The sequence below is a fragment of the Canis aureus genome, chromosome 33 (genome assembly GCF_053574225.1).
Source record: "Canis aureus isolate CA01 chromosome 33, VMU_Caureus_v.1.0, whole genome shotgun sequence".
NCBI classification, from domain to species: domain Eukaryota; kingdom Metazoa; phylum Chordata; class Mammalia; order Carnivora; family Canidae; genus Canis; species Canis aureus.
Genome location: NC_135643.1, coordinates 1088168 through 1111283, shown reverse-complemented (window position 1 = coordinate 1111283; position 23116 = coordinate 1088168). Strand labels below are relative to the sequence as shown.

General features: G+C 42.4%; 1 protein-coding gene across 3 annotated transcripts in view; it reads left to right on the top strand.

Moving 5' to 3' along the window:
- Positions 1–23116, top strand: part of SCARB2 (scavenger receptor class B member 2) — a 75321-nt gene that overhangs the window by 8515 nt on the left and 43690 nt on the right. For all 3 annotated transcript variants that reach the window (XM_077882527.1, XM_077882526.1, XM_077882528.1), the window contains exon 2: positions 13425–13582. In XM_077882527.1, the coding sequence (XP_077738653.1) occupies positions 13425–13582 (158 nt within the window). The remainder of the gene's footprint in view (positions 1–13424; positions 13583–23116) is intronic.

The following is a 23116-nucleotide window of genomic DNA, read 5'->3' as shown; positions in this document are numbered from 1 at the left end:
TTTTTATTTTTATTTTTCTTAAAGATTTTATTTATTTATCATGAGAGACAGAGAGAGAGGCAGAGACACAGGCAGAGGGAAAAGAAGGCTCCATGCAGGGAGCCCGATCTGGGACCCTAGGATCACCCCTTAGCCAAAGGCAGACACTCACCAGATCACCCAGGTGCCCCTCGCCAGGTTTTTTTTTTTTTTTTTTTAATTTTTATTTATTTATGATAGGCACACAGTGAGAGAGAGAGAGAGGCAGAGACACAGGCAGAGGGAGAAGCAGGCTCCATGCACCGGGAGCCTGACGTGGGATTCGATCCCGGGTCTCCAGGATCGCGCCCTGGGCCAAAGGCAGGCGCCAAACCGCTGCGCCACCCAGGGATCCCCCCCTCGCCAGGTTTTTACAGCAAACAAACGTACAAACTCGCATCCACTTCACTCACCCCACCCACCTGGTCCCTTCAGCATCTGAGTTTTACACTCTTTCTAGAGAAAGAGAGGCAGAATGCCATTGTTATAATAGCATAATTGCTCTTGCAAGTCCTACTTTAAGGGTAGCTGCTTTTAATGCTGTATTTCTGATAATCAACAGTAATGGAAGGAAGAGGAGACTAAGATAGAAATAGGTGATGAAAGCCTCATTTATATAAACTCTGGGCGATATAATCACAACCAAGCAGGATGTAAAATAATAAGAGCGGTTCCACAAGTTACACACAGAACCAGGGCGTTGTTTTCATGGGCACACTTCTTATTCATTCACATCTTAATAATCCTCTGTCTCATCCACTCCTTCAGCCACTCTCTGTACACATCTATTTCTCCGATTGTCACCAGGTCCTTTTGATTCAATTTCCATCTGGTGGCTGCTTTCTCTCTCTTTGGGATGTCAGTTCTCAACCTTGGTTTCACATTTATTATTATGTGGAAATGTTTAAAGAGTAGTCTAGCGGGTGTCTTGTAGAGGAGCTTTTTAGGATAGCTATTCCACCCTGTTGTCCTGTCTGTCATTTATAGACAGAGCAGCAGCTTCCACATGAACTAATGTTTGAACATCAACTGTCAGGTCTCATTAGCTGAAATGACTACAATTGCAATTAGAGCAAAAGAGCTCATTAACAGTGACATAAAAAAAATGCCAATGTATATGTTCCTGAGTTAAAATAAGGTCAGAGAATTAGGGTAGAATGTCAATGGCAGCTCATGTCTTTTACTTCAACAGAGAATTTAAAAAGGCAAGTGGCACAAATGACTCACATCACTATGAGAGTCTGGATAGGAGTCGCTTCATTTCAGGGAGAAATCTTTCTTTTCTTTTCTTTTCTTTTCTTTTCTTTTCTTTTCTTTTCTCTTCCTTCCTTCCTTCCTTCCTTCCTTTCCTTTCCTTTCCTTTCCTTTCCTTTCCTTTCCTTTCCTTTCTTTTCTTTCCTTTCTTTCCTTTCTTTCCTTTCTTTCATTTATGACAGATTGACAGAGAGAGAGAGCATGAGTAGGGGGAGCAGAAGGACCTGAGGCAGGGCTCCATTCGAGAACCCTGAGATCATGATCTGAGCCGAAGGCAGATGCTTAACCTACTGAGCCACCAAGGCATCCCTCAGGGGGAGATTAAAAAAAAAAAAAAAGCAAACCCACTGGCATTTTGATTTTTTTTTTTTTTTTTTGGCATTTTGATATTTGGTGAGTTTTATTAACCTGGAGTCCAGTAAGAATCATTTACACACTATTAGGCCAGGTTGTTAGTGTCAGTCTGCATTATCTCTGGGTGGATTTAGACTGTGTAGATGGCAATGTAGATGCTAACATGTATTTAATTATTAAGTAGCACTCTGTTGAGCCAAAAGAATAACGAGTAGTGCTCTTGAGTCCTGAAAGTTGCCTTAAAAGTATTATTACCTATTCCCATCCAAGCCTAATGCATGTCCCTCCAGTGCTTATTCTTATCATTTGGAAGTGGCTTATACTAGGACAGCTGGTTCAACAACCCTCCTAGTGCTGCCTTCCCAAAAGAGCTCTATCAGGCTGACTTGGATGTGTTGTGTCTTGTGGCTGTATCATGTCATGTCAGCTCCCGCATGAAGCAGCTAATCCAGTTTATACTTGGGGAACAGTGGGTGGTTGAGTGTTGCTGGTGCAAAAAGTGCCTACGAGGGAATGACAGATGATGGCAGGTGATGATGGGCTGCGTCAGATTGGGGCAGTAGGCACGGACCTAGGGCTTTATCCTATGAGCAGTGAGGAGAGTGTCTGCTCCCATAGGCACTTTTGATAGAACTCTCTGGAAGCTGGGGTGGAGAATGGATTTGAAAGGAGCCTGGAGAAGAGACTATCTACAGTATTGCTGCCACCCAGGCCACCTATGGGATCAGGAGTAAAAATGGAGAAGAGGAGGATAGGATTTAGGATTGATTAGGGGAGAAAAAAATCTTAAGTCCGTTTTTGGTCACATTGACTTTCCACAGCCTTCCACAGAATGTCCAGATGGGAATTTTAGGATGGATCCATACAACTGAAATGATCCAAATAATTATCAGGCATAAGCCTTTCTTTGGGCTGAATTACTGGGCCTTACACATAATTATTCACTAACTGCTTCATGTGTGCTAGTTTTTTGTCCTTAGCTAAATTTCTTTGTGAGAATAGGGCCTATGTCTATTGGGCACATAGAAATCCCTCAATATATACATATTGGCTAATTAGCTGAAAATAAGTTTTTCAGTTTAAATGATTAATCTGGTTGTTGACACTGCGGATTCACCACAGAACCCAATAATCTTTCCAATATTTCTTTTTGTAGTAGTATTACAATATTATGTCTGGAAAAATTCATCATGTTCTACTTGGCTAAAATTTATAAGCAATATCCAAGGTCACGTAGCAAAACTGATTTAGGACCTTATGTTGATGTTTAATTTCACATAACTAGAAAACTCAGTTGATCACAGGGCTTGTGTGGTAATTGTCACTACTAGGGCACAATCCTCAGGAAGACCATTGTTCCCAAGCCACAGCTTCATGTCTAAATTGTGTAAAGGGCTCCTTGTGACCAAAGGAACTGGTTTGTTGTATTGGGCAGAAATAATGACTTCCTGTACCAGACATTCTCCTGGCTTGATGTTAGCATTATTACTTGTTTTTTTTTGTTTGTTTTTTTAGATTTTCTTTATTTATTCAGAGAGAGAGAGAGAGAGAGGCAGAGACACAGGCAGAGGGAGAAGCAGGTTCCATGCAGGGAGCCCCATGTGGGACTCGATCCCAGGTCCCCAGGATCACACCCCCAGCTGCAGGCGGCGCTAAACCACTGCGCCACCGGGGCTGCCCACTTGTTTGTTTTTGAGTCCATCCTTTGCAGAGCAAGCCCCTGGGAGTGTACACAGTTGAATGCCCTGAGAATCTGGGGGTAGAAATTAGAAGTTTAAGGTCAAAGTGAAGCCCTCTTCTGGATCATCCTATGGCAGGAGGCAGAGGTGCTTGTTTTTTTTGGACTCATTAGCATAAGGGGGCAGAGCAGCTACCTGGACACAATGGAGCTCAGTTCTCCTGCATCATCTCATGAGTCTGCTCCAGCCTGGGGGTTTACCATGACTTTACACAGGTGCCCTGGTTTCCTTTCCTCCAGAGGTAATGCCTGACTCCCCAAGAAGCTCTCAGAGTCTACGAGAGGGCCTCTCCATAGTTTCAGTCTCCCTGGGGTAGGGTTGACAGATAAAATATGGGATGCCTAGTCAAATTTGAATTTCAGATAAGCCCAGAATAATATTTTGGTGAGTATGTCTCTTGCAGTATTTTAACTCATTTCAGTTTATCGGTGGTTAACATCCTGCCATATTTACTACATCTCTCTCTGATATACTTTTCCTTAAATTATTTGAATATAAGTTGCAGACATCACAATGTTTTCATCCTGAATCCTGCAGCATGCCTCACCTAAGAGTTAAAGTACTTTGTGACTTAGTCCATGCAATATTTGGGGTGTACTCTTGTGTCCTCTGTTTTTATTTGCTAAATCTGACAGCTCTCCCCTGAGGGGTGCAGTGGTGTGGCAGCCACCAGAGTGGCCAAGCGTGGTTTTTGCAAACCCACAGACCTGGACTTGGTCAGATTTGACTTGACTTTCTTGGCTCTGTGAACTTGGGAAAGCCAGTGCCACCATTTTCTTATCTGAAAAATGGGAATTCTTGGGATCCCTGGGTGGCTCAGCAGTTTGGCGCCTGCCTTTGGCCCAGGGCATGATCCTGGAGTCTCGGGATCAGGTCCTGCGTTGGGCTCCTGGCATGGAGCCTGCTTCTCCCTCTGCCTGTGTCTCTGCCTCTCTCTCCCTCTCCCTCTATGTCTATCATGAATAAATAAAATCTTTAAAAAAATTTTTTTAAAAAATGAAAAATGGGAATTCTTACCTTGCAGGGGCGGTGTAAGGCTTGGAGATACCATAAAGCCCTAACACAGTCCCTGACTCCTAGAGACTCAGGAGATGCTAGCTGGCCACCACAGTAATGGGTACCTGAGGTGAATGTCAGGGGACCAAGGTGAAAATAAAGAAGCCAGTTTTAGAAATACTGGCAGCTGTATTTATGAACTTCCCTCTGGTCTTTCATTTACTTTCTCCTTCTCCACTTGGTGTGTGCACACACACAACATGTGGTCCACCTCGGGACTTACAGTGGATTCCTTGACAAACACCCAGCAATGTGGTGTGCAGGAAAAGAGACACATCAGAGGTGCAGGAAAAGCCAATGCTCTTGAGGGCAAGATTTGGATAGAATGAAAGATGGTAGGAGACTTGCTTGGGTTTTGGCTCTGCTAAGAGTGGCCGGGGAGAGGGGGGTGATGGTGTGGGGGTTGGAGGCAGGAGAACCCCACTGTTGTAACAGAATCTGCTATCAGGGGCAGCCCTGGTGGCTCAACAGCTTAGCACTGCCTTCGGCCCAGGGCCTGATCCTGGAGACCCGGGATCGAGTCCCACGTGGGGCTCCCTGCGTGGAGCCTGCTGCTCCCTCTGCCTGTGTCTCTGCCTCTCTCTCTCTCCCATGTCTCTCATGAATAAATAAATAGAATCTTAAAAAAAAAAAAAAAAAAAAAAGCAATCTGCCATCAGTGTGATCCTGGCAGGCTGTCAAGGGTCGTTTTCATGGTTAGGCTTTGCATTTGGTTGGTTTGGTTAAGGACTCCAGGGTACTAAGTGTTTATTTCTGTCCTGAAATGGGCAGCCTGGCCTGCAGTCGGTGTGCAATCTGGAGGAACGAGTTCACAGCAAACTGTTGTAAAAACAGCCAGGTTTACCCTCTCTCCTAGGAAGGATTTTGCCCTCCTTTCTGGAAAGGCCCCTGCTGTCTCTGGATTTTTGGTTGCCTAATAGCTGGATGCAAACCAAACAAGATAAACGCAGGCAGTTAGCCCATCTGTCCATTCCACTTGCTGGCTCTTTCAGCAGCAAAGAATCTCTTTTTGAGGCGATTTTCTTTACTTTAATAAAGAAATGACAGTGTGAGCCCTTTCTCTGAAATTCTTCACACACTGTGACGCTTGCCAGGAAAAGTTAGCAAGGCCTCAGATGCGCTCACCCTGCCCTTCCCGCAGTAGGGAAGGAAAGAGCGAGAAGCCGCGTGTGGGGGACGTGTCGGGGACGTGGCTCCCCGGAGCCTCTGCAGGTGAGCGGACCTCACGGAGGTAGCACCAGCCTCACCTTCGCCTTCGTGTTGAAAGGACAGAGGAAAAGCCTAGATGAAGTTGGCTCTCTGTGGATCTTGCTCCTTCCCCTTTCTCACAGGGCCTTCATGACATTTTATAGGATCTGAGTTTCTGAGATTTTTCACTTAAAAAAAAAAAGGGAATTTTTTCCCAGCTTCCAAGAGTGATTTATTTCTGTTCTAACCCTCCCCAAACCCAAGCAATACAGAAAAACATAACAGAGAGAGGGGAAGACCCCCTCATAATCCTGTCCCATGGAGATGTGCATAATTAGGTGGTTAGTGTAGATGCTAAGAGATTTTGACAGAAATTAAGACATCAAAATTTAAAAAATATCTGTATTTTACCCCTCTGATATTTTCCTGTTTTCATTTTATTTGCTAGTCTTGTCCACATATATACATATTTTACAGTGTCTTTTTCCTCTTAACACAGATATGAACATGTTTCTTATTTCTGTGTAGTCTCTATAATTTTAATGGTAACTTTCTGCTCCAGCCTGTGAATTATCATAATTTACTAAATCATTCTTTTTCCGTTTGACATTTTGGTTATTTCTGATTTTATATTAATTCCTTGTTTTCACAACCTAAACTGGATTGTATAGAGAGCTAGAAAAGAGGATCATGACTAAAGATTTTCTGTGTGGTTTCTTTTCTCCTTTATTTAACATTTGCTGGACTGTCAATATTTCAACAGATACCATTCTTTTTTTTTTTTTTTTTTTTTAAGATTTTATTTATCCATCTGAGAGAGAGAGAGAGCACGCACGTGGGAGAGCAGGGGAAGGGAGAAGTGGACTCCCCATGGAGCAGGGCTCAGTCCCAGGACACGGAGATCATGACCTGAGCCTAAGGCAGACACTTAACCCACTGAGTCACCCAGGCATCCCCATGACTCCTTTTTCAACTTAAACCTAAACCTTTGATCCCTACCCTGAAGGTGGCAATAATCAAGATCACAGTTACCATTCATTGAGCATTTTGAGTGTGGCCTGAGGTAAGCACTGTGCTAAAACCTCATTTCATCCTTTCAATAATCCTAGCCAAGCCCTCCTTCCCACCTTCTAAAACACCTCTTTTGTGTCAACTCAAAATAGGCCGCATGGCACAATAGTTAGGGGCTTCAAATAAAAACAAACCCCTGGTTAAGGAGAGACTATTCGAAAGGACTAGTGCAGTAGGGGACAGGGGACGTGCATTAGGGAGAACTCTGACAGTGGGATCTACAGGAGCCTCTTACAGGGAGAGACAGAGAGTAAACAAGGGTGGGAAGGAGAGAAACTTAACCGAAGTTTGGCTAACAAGCATTTTTTCCCGCCTTTATGACCTATGATTGACAAATACAAATTATATGTATTTAGTGTCAAGTTGTGTAAGTTCTTTATATATTTTGGATATTAACCTCCTGTCAGATATGTCACTTGCAAATATCTTCTCCTATTATTGTCTTTTTTGTTTTATCGATGGCTTCCTTCGCTGTGCAGAAGCTTTTTATTTTGGTGTGGTCTCAATAGTTTATTTTTGCTTTTGTTCCCCTTACCCGAGGAGAAATAGCAAGAGAAATGTTGCTTTGGCTGATGTCAGAGGAATTCCTGCCTGTTTTCTCTTCTAGGATTTTTAGGATTTTAGGTCTCACATTTAAGATCTTTCATCCAGGTGCCTGGGTGGTGCAGTGCATGACTGGGGTCCTGGGATCGAGTCCCACATCAAGCTCCCCGCAGGGAGCCTGCTTCTCTCTCTTCCTGTGTCTCTGCCTCTCTGTGTGTCTCTCATGGATAAATAAATAAAATCTTTTTTAAAAAATAAGATCTTTCGGGATCCCTGGGTGGCGCAGCGGTTTGGCGCCTGCCTTTGGCCCAGGGCGCGATCCTGGAGACCCGGGATCGAATCCCACGTCGGGCTCCCGGTGCATGGAGCCTGCTTCTCCCTCTGCCTATGTTTCTGCCTCTCTCTCTCTCTCTGTGTGACTATCATAAATGAATTTAAAAAAATAAAAAAAATAAGATCTTTCATCCATTTTGAGTTCACTTTTATGTACGGTATTAGAAAGCAAAATGAATGAAGAGGAGTGGGAGATACGGTCTTCCAGTTCTGGAATGAATAAGTCACGGGAATAAAGGACACAGCATGGGGAGTATAGTTCAGTGGTACTGTAATAACATTGTATGGTGACAGGTGGTGGCTACGCTTGTGAACACAAATTATGTTTAAGCTTACTGAATCACTATATTGTACACCTGAAACTAATGTAACATTGTGCATCAGCTATACTCACATTAAAAAAAAGTCTTTAAACTGTATATATTTAAGGTGTACAATATGATGCTTTGAATGACATATACATTATGGAATTATTATTGTAACCATACCAATTAACATCACCTCACATAGTTGCCTTTGTGTGTGCATTTGTGGTGAGAACACCTGAGATCTATTTGCTGAGCAAATTTCAAGTATACAATAAACTATCATTAACCATAGTCACCATGCTGTATGTTAACAGGCATTTTGTTCTCATCGATCAAAGGAAATGTGTGGTTCAGCCTCTGGCTTGATCAGGTAAAAGAGGGATAAACAATGTGGGGGATCTATCTAAAGCATAGGGGGAAGGGCGTGTCTTTGCAGTAAGTCATTTCCTGGAACACAAAAGGGAGAATTCCTGAACAATTTACTACTTTCCAGGAACACCAGGCTCTGATAAAATTCGACGTTGCCAGGAGCTCAGGTCTCGAGTGAGTCCTGGGGTGGGAGGCTGACTCTACCACCTTCCAGACTTTAGGCATTCTCCTAACCTTTGAGCTTTGGTCTCTTGAAGTGTAGAACAGGGGAAATGATTTTCACTTTATAGGCCATTAAGGGGATTATATGAGATAAAGGGCAATATAGTGCCTGGCTCTTGATAATGCTCTGCAGCTGAGAAACCTTGCATGGCTCCCCATTTCTTATCAGATAAAATCTAGGCTCCTATGACCCTAACCTATCTCTCTAAGTGAATCTCCCTACTCCTAATAACACCCGCACATAGTCACCCACTACTGTCCCATCTCTGTATGTTTTATTGTCTCATTCTCCACATCCACTATCTTTCTGATTGAGTGGAGGGTTCCAAGATAGATGGACCTGGGACCGGCGGGGAGGAAGGGCCCAGTCAGCCAAGACAGGGTAGTTGAATCAACCCAGGCTGTCCTTAACGTGCCTGCCCTTGTGAACTCCCTCTGCTTGCTAAATTTTGATTCATCTTCCCTGGCTCACTCTAAGGACTGCCTTTCTCTATCTCAGTTCATAGAATCCATTCTCTGCACACTATCAAGACCATTTTCTGGCATAGTCATTGACCGTGTACCACATTTGTTGATTAATTTGCATGTATGTGTAAATATTCCCCTAAGTAGAGGACAAGCTTCTGGAATGCAGAAACCATATCTATGTGCTGGGTATCTCTGATGATGCCTAGCACATATATAGTATACGGATTATTTGCTTTCATAATTCTTCTATACTTAGCGAGAAAACCATGAATATCATACTGCTTCAGTTGTTAGGAAAAGGGGTCATGGTGAGACACAGACTTTTTTTTTCCACCCACAGAAGGAACTGGTTGCACTTAGCTCTTTAGGGTGCTGGCTTACTGATAAGATGCACAAACTGATGGGTGCTAAATTTCCCATGTTTAGAGGATTCTAATGAAGCTATTGCTTTCTCATATCTGAATGTGACTAAAATGGCCAGTGAACAACCACTTCCTCTGAATACACTTTAAAGTCTCCTTGGATTTGTAGCTTGGGAGCTGCTATCACAAGGCCTGGCACTGTGACTTTGCATGTGACCATCCGTGCCTTTCTTCGGTACCTCTCTGATGGCCTCCTCTCAAGTACTTCTTAGGGCACCTGGGTGGCTCAGTCAGTTAAGTGCCCGACTCTTGATTTTGGCTCAAGTCATGATCTCAAGGACGTGGGATCCAGCCCCGTGTTGGCCTCCATGCCGGGCTTGAAGCCTGCACACATGTGCTATCTCTTTCTATTAAAAAAAAAAAAAGTTCTTCTGGCACAGCATCTTACAAGCAAAGTCAGTGGAAGTTAGTGTTTAAGTGTTCAAGTACTATATTTTGCTGATTGAACAAACATTTCTCCAAGAACTACATTGTTCTAGACACTATGGAGAAGATCAGAGAGGGGAAGAAAAGACCCTTTTTTTTGGTGAGACAGAAAAATGTAAAGACAAACCATGGAACTCCTTTCTTCCCTCTTTCTGGATTCAGCTCAGACTCTCGTGGGTGAAGCCCTCTCCACCCACCTTGGATGCATTAATCTTCCTCCATTTCAAAATGCCAACAGTTAACCTCATATGTTAGCTACCATATTGAATAGATGCACTTCCCTTCTCAGTTTTGATTGCTGGTATGGGCTGCTTCATGTTGATTCCTGTTAACTTCAAATTTTAGATGTTTTCTGTCCTGACCACTTTTTCCCTAAGAAATTCAGTGTAATGTGTTATGGGGTTCAAAGGAAGAAATGACCCATCCGGTAAAGGGGGGCTACTCAAGGAATTCATAGAGGACATTATTGCCTTGCTTTATTATGGAAATTTATGGACAAGAAAACGAGGTCCTTATTTTAATGAAGTCAGACAACTTAAAAAATATCTATGGACCTTCAAAATCCTCTAGAAGACAAATGATTATTTATATGTTAGATTTCTCATAGTTAACATATTAGTTTTAGGTAGATTAAATTCATGTTACTAAGTTGTTTCTGGGAGCTATATGTATACTTGATGGTGGAGAAACTCTACCATAAAACTTGTACAATTATATATGTAGTATATTTGTACCCATTTTTAAAAAAAATGTTATATGCAGAAGTAGGGTGGGAGGGTGGAGAAGAGCCACACAGGATTCCAGACCCAGCTCTGACCTTCAGCACACCTTCTTACCCTTCCAGATCCCCTGTATTACATCTTGTCAAACTCAGGACCTTCCCAGGTCTAGTGTTCTCTCACTCTCTGAGCCTGACTCACTCTCCTGCTCCTCTTCACATAACTAAGACTCCTGTTTAGGAGATAAGAAAAAAACTTTAAAAACAAAACAAAACAAAAATTGCCTGAAATGACTGATTCAGCTGCTTAGGGGCTGGGCAGAGGAAGATCAATGCATCCAAGGCGGGTGGAGAGGGCTTCACCCACGAGAGTCTGAACTGAATCCAGAAAGAGGGAGGAAAGGAGTTCCATGGTTTGTCTTTAAATTTTTCTGTCTCATCAATCTGATCTCATCTCAGAAAATCAGTACTGATAGTAAAGGCCAAAAATATTTTGATAATGTGCTGTTTGAATAGAAACCTGATTATTTAAAAAAAAAAAAAAGAAACCTGATTATTGGACATTTTGAACAGATGCCAAACCACAAATAATCCCCAGTTCTGCGGCATGGCCAACTCATGGATGTAAATCTACATTCAGCCCTCCGGATCACCAGCTTGGCTTTGACGAGCTTAGGTTTTCTGCATTCATTTATCCCAGAGCCACTTTGTTTCTTCTCTGCAGAGATTCTTGAGATATTTTCTATTTAATAATAGAGCCATATCATTTTTTTTAAATAGAGCCATATCATTAAGTTCCCTTGCAACATTCCCTCTATGAAGTTGGAGGCCTTGGAACGCCTGGGTGGCTCAGCGGTTAAGCTCTTCCTTGGGCTCAGAGTGTGACCCCGGCGTCCTGGGATGAAGTCCCACATCGGGCTCCCTGCATGGAGCCTGCTTCTCCCTCTGCCTGTGTCTCTGCTTCTCTCTGTGTCTCTCATGAATAAATAAATAAAAATCTTAAAAAAAAATAAAAATAAATCGGAGGCCTGGACTACTAAAACTTGACATTCTATTGTGTGCTGTGTCATAATACATTTTAGCATGTGCAATCAAAGATGTTTTGAAACTGGTCCCTTTGTTGTCACTCAAAGCCTCACTGCCAGAGGTGACCTCAGAGGATGCTTCTTTTATGATCCAGTGTTATTGTTTCACCACTGGCCTTACATTGTACTGGTCAATCCCATTTTCCTCTTTTGGTTTTCTTTAAAAATTTTTTTTTTCTCTTTTGATTTTCTTTTAAAAATGTTTTCAGTGTTCATTTCTTCATTGGCTATTAAAAATTTGAAGAGTGCCAAAATTCATTAAGGGGAAAATAATAATGATCCAGATTTCCAATACTCAAGAGTTAGTGACTATTAATACTTTGGGTTGTTTATTCTCAGTCTATCCCTTTATCTTTCTTGTGTACTTCAATAATTTTTACCCTAAAAAAATGCAGATTTTTCTCCATTAACAAGTTGAGGATAGTTGGGACTACTAGACAGTAGGTTTCTGTCTCTTAACTTTGGACACTCTGTTAACTAGGCTTCCGTTGCAAGCCTGAATAACAGACAACTTTCAAGTCCCAGTGTCTTATAACAATGACATTTCATACTCACGGTGTGCAGGGTGGCTGCAGTTTGAGCTTGGCTGGCTCAGCTGAACCGGGCGGGACTCCAGGCTTCATGTTTGGTCCACACATCACTATTTTAGGGCCTTGGCTGAAGGATCCACAGCTACCTGAAGCATGCTTTTTTGGCAAAGGGTGATTGGGGATTGCTTTCTAAGGCTCAAAATTGGGGCATTGCCATCCCACCCATATTTCATTGGTCAAATCAAGTCACTTGGCCAAGCCTGAAGTCAATAGGGTGGAGAAGAATACTCCGCCCATAGGGGGACCATGGTGTATTAGTTTGTTAGGGCTGCCCTAACAGCACAGAGTGGGTGACTAGAACAAGGGACGTTCATTATCTCACAGTTTTGGATACCACAAGTCTTGAGATGAGGGTATCATCAAGGTTGATTTCTTCTGAGGCCTCTCCATGGCTCATAGGTATTGTCTTCTTCCTGTGCCTCCACATGGTCTTTCCTTCGTGCGTATTTAAGCTTTTCTTCTTATAAGGACATTAGTCATATTGGATTATAACCCACCCGAATGACCCCGAACAATGAACTTAGATTGTTCTTTAAATGCTCTGCCTCCAAATATAGTCACATTCTGAGGTACTAGGCATTAGGACTTCAATATATGAATTTGGATGAATTTGGGAGGGGGCCATAACACAGGCTAAGGGTGGGAAATGAAGGAAGGATTGTCGATAAAGAATCCCAAACACTTAATATTGGTAAGGCTCAGCTTCCTCATCTTTAAAACAGGGATAGGCATCTCTATGTAATGGGTTTGTTAGAGACTGAATGAGAAAATTCATGTGAAGCTCCTGCTGGTGGAGGTAGGAAGGTTAGGTGTGGTTCTACCTCACATGAAGAACCAAATCCAGCCTTCTTGGGCCTATCACCTTGTTGTTCTACCACGTGGGCAGGCTGGGAGCAGACAGTGCTTCTCAGAATGGGCTGCCTTCCACAGCAGCTGGTACCATCTGTGAATTCTTCATAACAGAATCAGTAGGGCATTTGGGGTACTCAATCTATGACCTTGGTTTTGGTGACACCATTTCTACCCATGAGCTATGGCTACTGTCTTTCCTTTACCACAAATATTTATTGAAGACCTTTGATGGCTTGATAGGGCTGTGGGCTTCATATTGACCTAAGGCATGGCCTTCCTCCCAAGGGACCTTAGTTGAATGCCTACGGAAACTATAAGTGAGCTGGGAGGTCAGAGCAAGGGTGTCCCTCTCCCTCTGTGTTCAAAGCTAACTGCCTCACACGGTCTCCTTTTGGTTTTCTGCCCTAGAACATTGTGTTACGGAATGGTTCCGAGACCTTTGACTCCTGGAAGAAGCCCCCCCTGCCTGTGTATGCCCAGTTCTATTTCTTCAATGTCACCAATCCAGAGGAGATCCTCCGAGGGGAGATCCCTCGGTTAGAAGAAGTGGGGCCATATACCTACAGGTGAGTCCTGACCACCTCCCTGCCATACCAGCCAGATATATGGAGTGACCCCACTGTGGGCTGATTCCATATCTCTTCTCGTGAGCATCCTCTGTATGCTGCATGGGGAGGAGAGGTTTTGGTGACATCTGTCTGAAATGTTGCTGATGTTTGGCACATGCCTGTAGCACCTCAACAGAGAATGGTGTAGTGGACTAGTGCCAATCTCAGCCTGTTTAGAAATGCAGCTGCTGGAGACGCCTGGGTGGCTCAGTGATTGATTGTCTACCTTTGGCTCAGGGTGTGATCCCGGGGTCCTGGGATGAATCCCACATTGGGCTCCCTGCATGGAGCCTGCTTCTCCCTCTACCTATGTCGCTGCCTCTCTCTCTGTCACTCAAGAATAAATAAATAATCTAAAAAAAGAAAGAAAGAAAGAAAGAAAGAAAGAAAGAAAGAAAGAAAGAAAAGAAAAGAAAAGAAAAGAAAAGAAAAGAAAAGAAAGAAAAGAAATGCAGCTGCTTCCTCCTGAGATGACAGAAAGTAGTTTTTGAGCCATGAAGAGCTATTCCTTACCCCCAACCCTTTTAAGGTCACCCCTTGATTCTCTTTGATGACTTTTAGGGCCTTCCTCTATTTCCCTCTCCCACATACTATTTTAGACCAGGTCCTAGAATTTCTTGTTTGCCTGTAGGCAGGCCTTTCTGCCTCTTATTCACTCCTTCCCCCACCCCTCCTGGGTATGAAAGATAAGCAAGTGGCAGGGTAGCTTAGAATCTTTGGCAGTGACTACCAGTTCTAAACACTGGGAGGCAGAATTGTTTTAATCGTTTTTTAGAACATTAATAAATGGAAGTGCTTGGGAAACATAAAGCATTTTCCCTATTGTTGCAGTACCTGCCTCTCCCACCCACTCACCCCCAATAATCTTCCCAACAAATTTTCTTCTTACTAAGTTTAAGAAGAAATAGAGGGGGGAGCCTGGCTGGCTCAGTCAGAGGAGTATGCAACTCTTGATCTCAGGGTTGTGAGTTCAAGCCCCAAGTTGTGTGTAGAGATTACTAAAAAAATTAAAAAACAAAAACATAGTAGAGGAGGCAGACAGCAAGATCTTTTTTATATAGAACTGCTAAATGGTAAAAATGCCTCACAATCTTGTCATAATCTATTGCTCAATAAATGGTTGCTAAGTCATATGATAAATCAGCACTATTCCCTGTGCAAGAATTCAGAGATAAAAATCTTGGTCCCATGGGGCACCTGGGTGGCTCAGTTGGTTAAGCGACTGACTGGGTTTCAGCTCAGGGCATGATCTCAAGATCCTAAGATCCAGCTCCGGGTCAAGCTCTGGGCTCAGCAGGGGTCTGCTTGAGATTCTTTCCAGATTCTTTCCTTCCCCCTCTGCCCCTCCCTGCAGTATGTGTGTGCGCTTTCGCATTTTCTCTCTCTCTCTCTCAAAAAAAAAAAAAAAAATTAATTAATTAATAAAAAAAAATCTTAAAAAAAAAAAAATCTAAGTCCCAGCCTCAGGTGCTCATGGTCTAGCTCTGGAGTCAAATTGCCTGTTTTGAATCTCACCTCAACTGCTTAACTACTTTTCTGTGCCTCTATTTCCTTATCTGGAGATAAAAATAGAACACCCACCCAAAGATTGTTGTTGGGATTAAATGAGCCAATGAGTCAGTATTTAAAAGTGCCTGGATTAATGCCTAGCATATAATTAGTGCTAATTAAGTGTTTGATATTATTAGCCTTAGCGGATTGTTTTAGTCTGTATAAACCAATATCCAGATTTGTAAAGGTGAACTCTGTTGTCATATATAGGAATTTTATTTATTATTTATTTATTTATTTATTTATTTTTTTAAATCTTTGTGCATCATTTTATTTATTTGTGATAGTCACACACAGAGAGAGAGAATGAGGCAGATACACAGGCAGAGGGAGAGGGAGAAGCAGGCTCCATGCACCGGGAGCCCGACGTGGGATTCGATCCCGGGTCTCCAGGATCGCACCCTGGGCCAAAGGCAGGCGCCAAACCGCTGCGCCACCCAGGGATCCCATATATGGGAATTTTAAATAAATACTTGGGTCTTCACTTTTAAAAGCAAATATTTGTAGCGGGTTAAATGCCTGAAGAAGTCCATGCTAGAGCAGGTCTGTGTTTGCTGCTGTCCTGTTAGGGAGTAATTAGAAGTTGAACTAGAATTAGGATCTGAATGTCCTGTGTCTCTGCTTTTCCGTTTTGCAATTTTAACCATCTTTTATCTACATTAAAAGAAAACAATGTAAAATACACAACTGCTTTCAGGTGTATAGTTCAGTAGTGTTATGTATGTTTTTATATTGTTGTGTAACAAATCTCTGGAACTCTTCTGGTCTTGCAAAACTGGAACTCTGTAATCATTAAGTAACTCCCCTCCCTTCCCCCCAGGCCCCAGTAACCACCGTTCTGTGTTGTTTCCATGCATCTGACTCCCTTAGATACCGCCTGTGAAAGGAACTGTGCGGAATTTGTTTTTTTGCTGTTTTTGTTTTCTCACTAATTTTTTGGAGGTGGGGAGGGGGGAGACTGCCTCCATGTAAGGATGAACCCACTTGAGAACTAAGGAAAACCATTTGCCCTCTGGGTCTCCTGACAGCCGTTGCTCAAGATGCCTTTCATTTTCAGAAATACTTCAAAATTACAGTAATTGTTAGACTTGCTGCTACATCTTAAAGTATCAGTAAAGAAGCAGGTATATCGCCATATCACAGATTTTTTAAATGATACCTGTATTTCTGTAATTGGTTTCCTTTGTAATGCTGAGTATTTTATTCTCTGTGCTCAAAAACACGTATCTGAGAAAGGGTCCATAGACTTTACCCGACTGTCCCCGGGGCCATTGGCACAGAGAAGATTAAGAATCCTGAGAACAGATCCAGTAGTTTGGAAAGCAGTTGGTCATTCATTGATTGCTTCATATTTCCTTCCTCTGGTTTTTCTCCCTGCCCTGATCTCTCTTCTGCTCTGCTACCAGGGTGATTTCCCAAAGGCAAATCTGACATTTCCCTTTCCTGCTCAGGGGCCTAGTGACTCTTCCTGTGTGATGTTCCAGGCCTGAACAATCTGGCTCCTTCTATATGTCCAGCTTCTTTGTTTTATTTTAATTTTAAATATTTTTTTTCAATTTTTATTTATTTATGATAGTCACAGAGAGAGAGAGAGAGGCAGAGACATAGGCCGAGGGAGAAGCAGGCTCCATGCACCGGGAGCCCGATGTGGGATTCGATCCCGGGTCTCCAGGATCGCGCCCTGGGCCAAAGGCAGGCACCAAACCGCTGCGCCACCCAGGGATCCCTATTTTAATTTTAATATAATTTTTTGGCACTCTCAACCTGGGCTTCTTCACTCTAACCAGGCCTATCCAATAGAAATTTACTGTAAGCCACATGTGTAATTGAAAATGTTCTGAGAGTCCCATTTTAAAAAGGTGAAATTAATTTTAAGATTCTCTTTACCCCAATACTATCCCAGTGTCATCTAAACATGTAATCCATTTCAGAATTACTAATGAGATACTTTACATCCTTTTATTTTTTTAATACTAACTTGGGCTAGCCAAGTTTCAAATGTGTAATACAGCCACGTGGGGGGTGGGGGGGCTGGTGGCCACACACCTCTAACTGTATCCGGTTGGTCGTTGGTCCCTGGACACAGTGTTCTGCTATCATGTGCTGTGTTCAGTGCTATTATGAGTTCAAGAATGAACTCATCCCTGCCTCCCTCAGCTCAAATGGTGCCTCTTCTTGAAACGTACCCTGACTTTGGATGAACTCCCCCTGGCACATGTATCGGTTACGTACTGACTAAATAACTGCATTTTACCAGTTGGTTACCTGTCTGTCTTTCCAATGTACCAAAAGCTCCAGGAGGGGCAGAAATCAAGTCTTTTACCTGGGAATATCCAGTGGCTGGTGAGATAAGTGAATGGAACATCCTTGGCCGTGGGTTAAACCCATAGAGATGCAAGAGGAGAAATTGCTTAAATCTTGCAGGACACAGGTAGCTCAGCTGCAACCACAGGACTTAGTCATGAAAGCACAGGAGCCAATGATAGGTTCACGAAAGAGGAACAGGGTCTTGAAAACGAATGATTTTGTTTAGGAACGGATGCTCACATGCACAGTGCAAGCTGCTGAGCGTCCCTGGCAGGGTTGAGTGGGTTGTGAGCTGGAGTTTGCAGAAAAACATGGCTTTTTTAGCAATACTTGCGGCCCTTCTAGTGAGCCTTTTGCAGTCCTCTAGTGGATCTGATTTCTATCACTCATGATTTAATCATGTTATTGTTTACAAGAAAGAACTTTCCAGTAACTCCTGCCCCAGTGTTTGGTGGTTCCCTGGGTTCCCTCCCAACTGAGTCACTGACTGGACTGGGTACACCGAGGCCTTGGGCAAGGGAAGGGGAAGGCATGCTGGCCTTCTGCTGGTTGGTGTGGATTGGTCTTGGTGGTGGGAAATCTCTGAGAAGGAGGCACACAGAGCAGTGGAAGCCCCAATTAATTTGACAAACAGGGCAGCCCGGGTGGCTCAGCGGTTTAGCGCCGCCTTGGGTCCAGGGCCTGATCCTGGAGACCCGGGATGGAGTCCCACGTCGGGCTCCCTGCGTGGAGCCTGCTTCTCCCTCTGCCTGTGTCTGTGCCTTCTCTCTCTCTCTCTCTCTCTCTCTCTCTGTCTCATGAATAAATAAATAAAATCTTAAAAATAAAATTTGACAATTGACAGTGGCACATTTTCCCCAGCTTTCACATACTGATGAGTTCAGACTATTAATGTTTTTGGGAAGAGGTGTTGGTAGTTCCACACATAGATAAAAACCAGTCAGTCGGGTTTAAGGAATGCAGTGCATTATTTAGCTTTGGGTTGAGCAGCCCCGGAACCAGGCCTGTTAGCACAAAGCTAATTTGCCTCATGGTCCTGTTGCTTACTAACATGTTTGCCTAAAATGTGTATCCAATTTATGATATCCTTGGCTTTTGCAAGCTTTTTGTGATTTTTTTTTCATTTTGTCCGATTTCTTTTTTTTCTTTTTTGCCAGTCTTTAACATACCAAGAATTAAAAAAAGAAAAATCGATTGTCCAAGGGCCCTTTCAACTAACTTTCATATTTCTAAGACGTATTTGCTAAATTTACAATACCTGGTTAAATATCTCCCATTTGAGTTTCTTAGTTTTGCTGTTTAATTTGTTGTTGTTGTTGTTTTTAAAATATTTTTTCTATTTATTCATGAGAGACAGAGTGGCAGAGACAGGCAGAGGTAGAAGCAGGCTCCCTGCGGGGAGCCTGATGCAGGGCTTGATCCCAGGACCCCCAGATCTTGCCCTGAGCCAAAGTCAGACGCTCAACCACGGAGCCACCCAGGCATCCCTAGATTAATTTCTTTTTTAGGCTCATATTACTGCTTTGATAGTAAAGGAAAAGACATGAGGGATAAATATAAGTGCTTTTTAAAAAATTTCGCATTGGTCATTATGAAATAATCAATATACACAATATCATCTGTAGCATTACCTTTAAAAATATAAACTGTATTTTATATTCTTTATATATCTTTCCCTGATGTGGGACTCAATCCTGGACCCCGAGATCACGCCCTGAGCCGAAGGCGAAGCTCAACTGCAGAGCCACCCAAGCGTCCCTGTATTTTATGTTTTTGACCTTCAAGGAAAAAGCCAGTTATTTTACCAGCAAAATGGAGGAATTACAATTCAGGACGTGCAAGCCGTAGCAAACCATAGGCAAGTCTAGAGATCAAAAGAGAAGAATGTTACTTTATAGAGAAAAGGAGGAAGTTGGGAGGGGCTGCTGGAAAAATGAGAATTCAGGGTAGTGATGGTTTCTTATTGGCTGAACTGTGGTATTTTCTTCCTGGCTGAGTTTGTTACAGGGCGAGGAGAAATTGTTTTGGCTGCTGTCTGCAACTGAAGATGGGTTGGGAAGGTGCAAGAGCTCCCCCTTCTGGCCTCCTGACTTTATTTATTATTATTATTATTTTTTTAAATTTTCTGACTTTATTTTAAATGAGGTTTCCTTTTTGGGTTTCACATTATTATAAAAGTAACATAGATAGCAGTAAAGATAAACTTTAAAATGGAATAAGGTAAAATAAGACAAACTGCTACTATCTATGATTCCACTGTCTCAAAGATAACTAGTGCTAGTATTTTAGTGGGTATCTCCTCAGCCATTTTTCCATGGGCGAGTTTGACTTTTACATGGTTATCATACTGCGTGTCTATATATGATATGCATGTACGTGTGGGAACTGCGTGTACCATATATGTATCTACATGCATACATATGGGTGTATGTTATGCACACATAGTATGTATATTCTGTTCACTTACTAATACATCATAGGTCTTGCCCCATGTAATGTTTTTGTCCTGTAACCGATCTCACGTTCATATATCAACACGCAGGAAAGCTAGTCACCAGAACGTGGAATGTGCAGCAAGGAAAGGGTTTCCTGGAGAGGCGTCCAAACGAAGAGACAGGGGAGGGCAGGCCTCAAATCCACCCTCAGAAAGGGTTACAGTGGCATGTATTTAAGGATAAGGGGGCAGAATGTCAGGGGGTATATACACTGAATGGAACATGCTGATTGGATATAGGAAGAAGAGAGGTGTTCTCCTTTCTGAGCACGTGTGCATTCGGGAATCATGTCTCTTTCTGAGCTACATGTTCATTAAATGTCAGCAGAAGCATGGTAAGTGGGGTGGAGGGGGGATCTCAGGTGTGTCATCACAGAGGTTGCTTTTGTTCACTCTTGGTCCTTTCTGCCCAACTACAAGAATTCTTCCCCCTTTGTTCCAGTCAGTCTCAGCTACTCTTCCTGGTAATGAGCCAACTTGTGCGAAACAAGCTCTTAAATCAATTCAATTAACCAGAGTTTCCTTAAGGTAGAATGGTCAAGCATCTGTTAACTCAACATGTTGGGTTTAGTCTTTATACAAATACACTTTAATGTTGATACTATTCAGTAGCTAAAGGGAATGTATTGCAGCACTTTATTTAATCATTACCTTCTTCTTGGTCATGTAGATCAGCTCTCATTTCATTCTTTGATTTCCACACAGAATGATCATTCTCCCCATGTTCGCCAGCTGATTGCATTTCGACACTTTTAGCTCTTGTCTTTTGTCTGTTGCCAATCTGGGTTCCAGTATGTCTGTGCCACTCTGTAAACTTAATAGCAATAGTGACTCTTCCTTGCATTTGTGACAACTGTTTTTCTTTTGTGTGCCTTTTTAATTTTTAAAACATACGTAGTCAAATCTATTCTTTCATGAAGTTTTCTATCGTTTCTGAGCTTTAAAAGTCCTATTACCTTCAAAAGTTTGATATTCAAGTCTATTTTCCTGTAGTTCTGTTGTTTTACATTTAATTTCTTAAGGACCTAATTGTCTCCTTACAATTTTGCAAAGGTAGGAACTGTATTTAAACTTTCAAATTCCGGGGCACCTGGGTGGCTCAGTCGGTTAAGCATCTGCCTTTAGCTCAGGTCATGGTCTCAGGGTCCTGAGGTCAAACCCGAGGGGGCTCACTGCTCAGCAGGGAGTCTGCTTCTCCCTCTCCCACTACTGCTCCCCTAGCTCATGCTCTCTTTCTCTCTCTCACTCTCTCTCAAATAAATAAAATCTTTTAAAAAAATAAACTTTCAAATTCTGTCCTATTAACCCTTTGGTCCTTTACTCATCTTAACCAGCTATATACATTTTTTTTTAATATTGAAGAGATAAAAAATTTAGAAATGCCATGGTTATTGTCTCATTATAAGAGAATATCTGTTTTTCTAAACCTGGCTCAAACTCTTCTCTAATATTATGTTTTTTTCTCAGAAGAAACAGAAGTGGCTTCAGATAAATTAGGTTATTTCTTTTATCTTTTAACTGCATGAAAGTAAGAGAAATAAAAAATGAACTCTCCTTCCCCCCTTTTTCTTATCTTGTACAAAAAGTGGTTACCAGGTACTTGTGAGTTTTAAATGCACACAGCAGTTCTGTGTGACTTGCCTGCACAGGACACTTGGGTCAGGGTACCAACCTCATGGATGGGGGTGGGGGGGCATTTCCATCTTTAGGGGTAAAGCTATTTCTTGCACACCCCCAACAAATGCCAGCCATGTTCTCCCCATTGACCAGCCAGGACCCCACAGCTTTTTCTCAGTATTCTGCTTTAGGCTCTAGGTTCAGTCTTTCACATAGTTGAAAGGGCAATGATAACAGAAAGTTAAATACAGATGCTGCTCAGCACTGTTGGGGATGGAAAATATTCTTCTACCCTTCAAGGTTCTCCTAGCTGGTTTAAGAATTAAATTGACATGAGACAAAGATTAACAGGAAAAAATCAAATTTAATTATATACCCACAAGAAATCCATGTAAGCATGAGACTCTAAAGATCATCAGGGAAAGTGAGAATATGTCATCCTGAACTAAGGAGAAGAGGGAGGGAGTCTGGGACTGCAAAAGGAAGGAAAGTAATTCAGAGGAAGAAGAACAAGAGTAAATTTTTGGTTGGATGTTTACAAGGTTACTCAGAAACAGCAGGATATAGAGGACTTTGATCAAACAGGCCTTGCTAGATTTCTCCCTGTCTACCATGCTGACTTCATATTCTAATGTGAATCTATGGTGATAGCTCTCTTCCTGGAGCAGATTCTCTATCTAAATTCTTTTAGGGAGTTAGGGGAAGATATAAGTTTCTTTCTGAGTGTTTTGGGCCTTGATTGTTTTCAGCACAAAATAATCAACGTGCCCAAGTGGCACATCTGGAAGCAGTTTGTTCTGAACCCCTACAGCACCCTGCCTTTGGTCATCTCTCCCTCCTTTGGGTGTCTGGCTAGTGCCTTGACTCAGCTTCAGAGTGCTCTCCACATGGGAAGCAGTGTTGGAATAGCAGCCCTTCCATGCTGTCCTGTGGAGTTCTTGCCAACAGGAACGAGATCTTTATATCTCTCCATCTCGAGAGCTTTGCATAAGTCTGCTTTTTTTTTTTTTTTCCACAAGTCCACTTTTACATGATATTAGTAATTAATGCTTCCTAAACACTTAGTGTGTGCCAGGCAGTATTCTAACTGGAATAAGTTAATATTATGTGGATTTAATGCTCACAACAACCCTACAAGGAAGGCATGTTATTATCTCCATTTTACAGACGAGGAAACTGAAGCAGAGAATCAAGGAGTAACTTCTAAGTCACAGAACTAGTAACTGAGGAAGCCAGGGTCGAATGCAAAGCCTGGCAGGCAGCTCTCCACCCATGCTCCACCCAATGTGCTCATGACTTCTGACACTAATTCTCAGCAGAGTGCTGGATGTGTGGAGAACCTAATGGCTGAAAGATGAGGATCGTATGACAGTACTGTATGTAGCTAATTTATCCCACATCTCTAAGGAATCAGATATTGCATAGATGTTAATTTTCCAACTAATTAAGGTTACTCCTTTTGGTTTCCTTATCTCGGGCTATTGTTTGCCTTCTGTGCTGGTGAGATTTTGTTTAATAATTCA